The sequence below is a fragment of the Nicotiana tabacum genome, chromosome 3 (genome assembly GCF_000715075.1).
Source record: "Nicotiana tabacum cultivar K326 chromosome 3, ASM71507v2, whole genome shotgun sequence".
In the NCBI taxonomy this organism is placed as follows: domain Eukaryota; kingdom Viridiplantae; phylum Streptophyta; class Magnoliopsida; order Solanales; family Solanaceae; genus Nicotiana; species Nicotiana tabacum.
In genome coordinates, this window is record NC_134082.1 from 98865736 (window position 1) to 98871965 (window position 6230).

General features: G+C 36.8%; 1 protein-coding gene across 1 annotated transcript; it reads right to left on the reverse strand.

Annotated features, from left to right (window-relative positions):
• Window positions 1-251: 251 nt before the first annotated feature.
• LOC107767520 (bifunctional phosphatase IMPL2, chloroplastic-like) lies at window positions 252-911 on the reverse strand. Its single transcript, XM_016586552.1, has one exon. It carries the CDS (start codon window positions 909-911, stop codon window positions 252-254), a length of 660 nt encoding a protein of 219 aa, XP_016442038.1.
• Between the last annotated feature and the right edge of the window lie 5319 nt (window positions 912-6230).

The window sequence follows — 6230 nt, forward strand, 5'->3', positions numbered from 1 at the left end:
ATAAAATTTCTCTTGCTACTTTTTGAAAATCCAAAAATCTAGTTAAAGAGGATAATACCTGTATCTATAGAAAAAAAAAAATACCTTCTATATTTTATTATTTTGGAATCCAATAACTTAAAAAAGCTATAATTCCGAACTCATAAGCTTAAATGGTGGCCACACCTCTTATCCAAAGCTAATAGAAAAGCTAAATTGTGAATGGAAGCAAAATCCATTAAATGGTAGTGTCTGGGTGAATTTGCTATTATTTAGAGGACAGTGCTCGAACAATTTGTTGATGAATGTGCTTTCCAGCAGCTGCCACCCACAATCTTAAAACCGCCTTCAGGAATCATACGCAAGGGACTCCAAAGAAGTTCACGACCTTGCCAATCCGTAATAACTCCTCCAGCACCATTAATGATAGGTATAAGAGCAAGAAAGTCAAAGGGATCTAGAGCACAATCGACGACAACATCATAGAATCCAGAGGCCAATTCACCATAAGCAATACAGTTGCGATCAAAGAACTTCTTAGCCACCCTGGAGGAGATGCAATCATATCCTTGCTTAGCATCGTCATTGTAGTTTGGTCCCTTGAGATGGACACAAGCTTTTGCCATGTCATGACAATCCATTGTCGACACTTGTTCGCTATTAACAGTGGTTCTTCTCCCCCTAATGCCCATCCATCTGAGTTTCAAAATTGGATGATCGATGCAACCGATTATTGGTCTTCCATTATAGATTACAGCAACTAGTATTCCAAAAGCGGACGAGTCTTTCCCCACAAAGCTTGAAGTTCCATCAATGGGATCCAAAACCCAGATAAAGTGATTAGGAATAAGAGAATTATCGCGATTGTGCCAACCTGTCTCCTCGCCATAAATGGAGTGGGAAGGGAATGCATTGGTGATTACAGTAACCATCGCTTCTTCTGCTTCTACGTCAACACATGTTACTGGAGACCATCGCCGTTCTTTTCCGTGAATTCAAATCTCACCCCACTAGAATAATATTTTCGAATAATCTGTCGAGCAACATCGGCCGCTTCATGTCTCCAGTATTTGGTTAGTTTTTTCTTTTCTTCTTGCATATTACCCTTATAAATAAAAATATCCTTTATAACTTTAAAATTAATTTCTCGTCCTTTTCTAAAGTAATAACGAAAGAGCTCTTTGGAACATCAAAAAATTCATCATTTAAATTGGGTAAAAGGTCGAAATCGCCCTTGTGATTTTCGAAATGACCTAATTTTACCCTCCATTTAAAGTTGGGGTCAATCATGCTCTCACCGTTATAAAACTGATAGAAAAATAAAAAGGAAATAAAATTCTCTTGTGGTTTACGAAATTATTGGTTCTGCCCTCCGTTTGATGATTAGAGCTAATATTACTTTTTTTCACTAACGGCTCATTTTGGACTTTCAGTTTATTCCTATTAAAATTACAAAATACCACTTAGCAATTAATTAAAACCCCTTATTTTCACCAGCCCCCTCCCTTCCTCCTTTTCGTTTAAATTAAGTAAAAATCAGTTTTAAATATATATATATATATATATATATATATATATATATATATATATATATATATATATATATATATATATATATACACACACACACACACACATTTACATTAAAATCAAGTGAAGTAGAAGATAATGATTGAACCTACAAATCAAGATTCAAGAGTGAAAAGTTCAAGCAACGACCTAATTCATGTTCGATAAATCAACTAGACACAGTAGGTACCAATGCAAAAGATGACCATCTTGAGTGAATAAGTTTAGACGGGATTATCTATTCACTCAAATTTTTATGTTACTTGAAACTCTTTGGAGGAGTTTGGAGCGTGATGTTAGTAAGTTATATTCCTCCATAGGATATATTATTTTGAGTTTATGGTAGTTCACGAGGGTTCTGTAAACACCCGGTAGTTTAGGTATAAAACTTGCAAAATGGTGATAGTTTAAGAGGTTTTTAAGTTTTAACTTGTTCATTCTGATATTTTTCATTAAAATTTTACCTTGTTTCTTGTTCTTTGGAGTTGCAATATACTCCTTACACTTTCTCATCCAATGTCCTTTTTCTTACAATAGAAACATTCAGCATTAAATTGGTCATTTGCGTTCTTTGATTTTGGGTTTGGTCACATCATCTTTATGCGTCTTATATTTCTTTTTGGGTTTATGGGGAAAGCATAAAAATCCTCTGAACATGTCTCGAATTTTAATTACACACTTATTCTTTGTGGGGGTCCTATTATTCTCTGGACTTTTTGAAACGGAATATATATCCCCTTGGGTGTTGAGGTGACATGGAGAATGTATTCAGAGTTGTGTGGGAGACAAAAATAAGTTAAATCTAATTAATATGGACAAATATTATTTTTTTAATGGGACACTTTGTAGTTAAGTACATATAATCGATTAACATTGAAGGAAAGCGATTATCTGAAAACATGAGATAGCACGTAAATTGTAAAATGAGAAATTACTTATTCGTGTTGCGGAAGTTGAAGAGAACAAATGAACCACGGCTTGAATTACTGGTCGGTGGTGATTGTCACGGTGTGTTGGAGCAACTTTCAATTCCACATTCTAAACCCTATTACGTGTGATGACCCGATAGGTCATCTTATAATTTAGAACCTAATTCTGCGCTTTGAAGCCTTAAATATCTCATCTTAGCCCTCCTTGATTTGCGTGCGCAGTCTAGAAATTTTTCCGAAAAGCTTTTATGTTAAAAACTGAGAAAATATGAAAATTTTGCCTTAAAATTTATTTTAATTGACTTCAGTCAACGAGAAAACGGACCCGAATTTACATTTTGACGATTTCGGTGGGTCCATATCGTGATTTGGGACTTGGGCGTATACCCGGAATAGAATTCAGAAGTCCCTAGCCCGAGTTATCGCACTTTGTTGAAATTTGAAAGTTTAAAAGCTTAATGACTTTGAAAGTTTGACCAATGTTTGACTTTATGGATATCCGGTCCATATTTTGCTTCCGGAACTCGGTATAGGTCCAATAATATATTTATGACTTGTCTGTCAAATTTGTTGAGAAACGGAGTTGGTATGATGTGATTCAGACGTCCGGTTGTGAAATAAGAAATTCATGAGGGTTTCTTGAAAATTTTCATTGATTTGATGCTCAATTCGTAGTTATAGGTGTTATTTTGGCGATTTGATCGCGCGACCAAGTTGGTATGATTTTTTTAGACTTGTGTACATATTTAGTTTAGAGCCCTGAGGGCTCAGGTGAGTTTCGGATAGGCTATAGAGTGAAATTTGGACTTAGGAATGTGCTAGTGTGTTTCAGATCTGGTGCAGGCCTCAGACCTTGCAATTGCGAGGTCAGGCTTCGCATTTGGGACTTCTGATAGGTTCGCATTTGCGAGCAACTCATTGCATTTGCGAAAATTAGCTGGGGCACCTCAAGTTCGTATTTGCGAACAAGACTTCGCATTTGCATAGTGGGACAGGGGCTACATTGATCGCAATTGCGATCAAACGGTCACATTTGTGAAAGATCAATGTTCGCAAATGCGATGATAACATAAATGGAAGGACTTTGTATTTGCGACTGTTTCTTCACATTTGCGAACCCCAGGTCGCAAATGCGACATCTGCGACTAATCAAATAGGAGTTAGACGGGATTTTTGTTCATTCTTCATATTTTCAAAACAAGAAAATACTAGAGGCGATTTTCCCGAGAACCCTTCTTCCCCAAATCATTAGTATAAGTTATTCTAATCTATTTTCTTTCAATCTTTCACTACATTTCCTAAGATTTCAACCTAAAATCTTGTGCTTTCATGGTGAAAATTAGGGGTTTGGGTTGAATTAGGAATTTTTGTAAAATGAGATTTAGACCTCAAATTGAGGTCGGATTTCAAGACAAATTACTTAACCGGACTCGGGGGTGAATGGGTAATTCAAGTTCTGGTCCGAATTTCGGGTTTGGACCAAGCGGGTCCGGGAGTTGACTTTTGTTGACTTTTTCAATAATGACCTAAATTGAATCCTTTGCAATTGTAGGTAGTTTCTAAGGTTTAATTTGATTCGTTTGGATGGTAATTTGCTATATTCAATTGGTTTGGAGGCTTGTTTGAAAGGCAAAGTTGTGGTTGAGCTTTGAGTGGACCTTTGGGGCGAGGTAAGTGTCATGGTTAACCTTGACTTGAGGGATTAGGACTTGTTTGTCTATTTGCTACATGTTTAGATGTTGGGTACAATGTATATATGAGGTGACGAGTACTTATGCATTGTTGCCGGGTTAAAGCTTATGGCGGAACTTATTCCTTGCAATTATTGCTTACTTTGATCATGTTATCCATGCTTAGACTAGTTATTGGTTAAATCGATCGTTCTTCCCGTGTTTATGGGCTTGTGATAATTGAGTATTGACTCTAAAGTTGAGATTGGTATTGTGGAACCATTATTGAAGTAAGACATGTTCTTGTTGATCCTATCTCCCTGTTATTATCTATTCATTGTTATGTGTAAGGGAGAGTGTTAATGCAAAAAGGATGATGTCGTGTCATATGTGAGTGTTAATGCATGAAGGGTGATGCCATACCATATTGTGAGTGTTAATGCACGAAGGGTGATGTCGTGCCATGTTATGAGAGTTAATGCAAGAAGGGTGATGTCGTGCCGTATCTACTGATTTACACTGAGAGTGAGAGTAAAAGCACGAAGGGTGATGCTGTGCAGAATCATTGTTTCATTGTGAGGTTGAGAGTAAAAGCACGAAGGGTGATACCGTGCAATTTTCTTCATTTCATTGTGAGGTTGAGAATAAAAGCACGAAGGGTGATGTCGTGTAATTTTCTTCATTGTTCTTAATTGTTTTCACTGGTTGAAGGCATATTGATTGTTCTGGTTATCATTTCCGCTATATCTCTCGTATCTTGTATCCCCTTAACATGTCCCCTTCCCAATAGTACAAGTTTAGCTTTTATTTGTTATCTTGTACATATAATGTTATCTGCACAGGTTTATTATGTGAGTATCTTGTCATAGCCTCGTCACTACTTCGTCGAGGTTAGGCTCGACACTTACGAATACATGGGGTCAGTTATACTCATACTATACTCTGCACTTCTTGTACAGACTTTGGTACCAGCCCTAGCTGTTTGTGAGGCGTAGCTGCTTGGATTTCCTCATTGGAGACTCGAGGTAGATCTCTTGGCGTCCGCAGACCTTGGAGTCCTCTTCTATTTTCCTTATTTTACTTATTCTTTTCATTCAAAACAGTTGTATTTCTTTCAGACTGTTTGTAAAAAATCTTAGAAGCTCGTGAGTTGTGACTCCAGATCCGGATTATAGTAGATATTATCGGCATATATGTTATTCCACATCACTTAAAGGAGCTAATGAAACCATCAAAATTCAAATCCAAGGTCGTTTATACATAAGTCGACATCTGGTCAACTTTTTCCAACTTAAGCTTTCAATTAAGAGACTAATTGTCTCAATTCACTCTAAAGTCACTCCGAACCCGAACCAACTAACCCGGTAAGTCATAATACAGCTGTAGATCACAAAAAAGTAGGAAATGGGGGAACGGAGATACAATTCTCAAAATGGTTGACCGGGTCATTACACCTCACTTGTAACTTCCTTTCTCTTTTGAGTGTTCCCAAACCTGCTTTCCCTTTTTAATTCCTCAATTGTTTCTTTTAGATCCACAACTACTACCAACAAGTCATCTCTCTTATGCTCTACATTCGCAATCTTTTTAGTTAAAGCTTAATTTTCCCTTTTTAAAACCTCAATGATTTCTTTTAAATCAGCCACTACGACTACTAGATCATCTCTCTCATGTTCTACTTCTCTTAGTTCCACAATTAGCATATTTTTCATCATTAATGAGATTGTGATATGTATCAATTAGGATATTTTCCAAGGATATAAGCTTCTTTTAAGAATAGGACTTCAAATTTCTTTGAATGCCCAGAAAGTTTACCTCATCGTCATCATCATCTTAATCTTTATCAAATTTTGCCATCAGGGCAAAGATAGAATCATACTCAGTTGCTTCACTTTCAACGGCCATCATCGAGGTGTCACCTTGTTCATCATCCCCTTCAGATTCACTAGAGGAATCTCCCCATGCAGCAAGAGCTTGTTTAACAACATTGTCAGCAATATCTTTTCTCTTGAATCTTCTGTTAGGAATCGGGTTCCTCTTGGCTGCTTTGTCTGTGTTGTGCTTGTACTGATCTTGCTTGTGC

Excerpts from the sequence above, each read along its gene's own strand:
- LOC107767520 (XM_016586552.1), bottom strand. The coding sequence starts at position 911 with ATGGTTACTGTAATCACCAATGCATTCCCTTCCCACTCCATTTATGGC.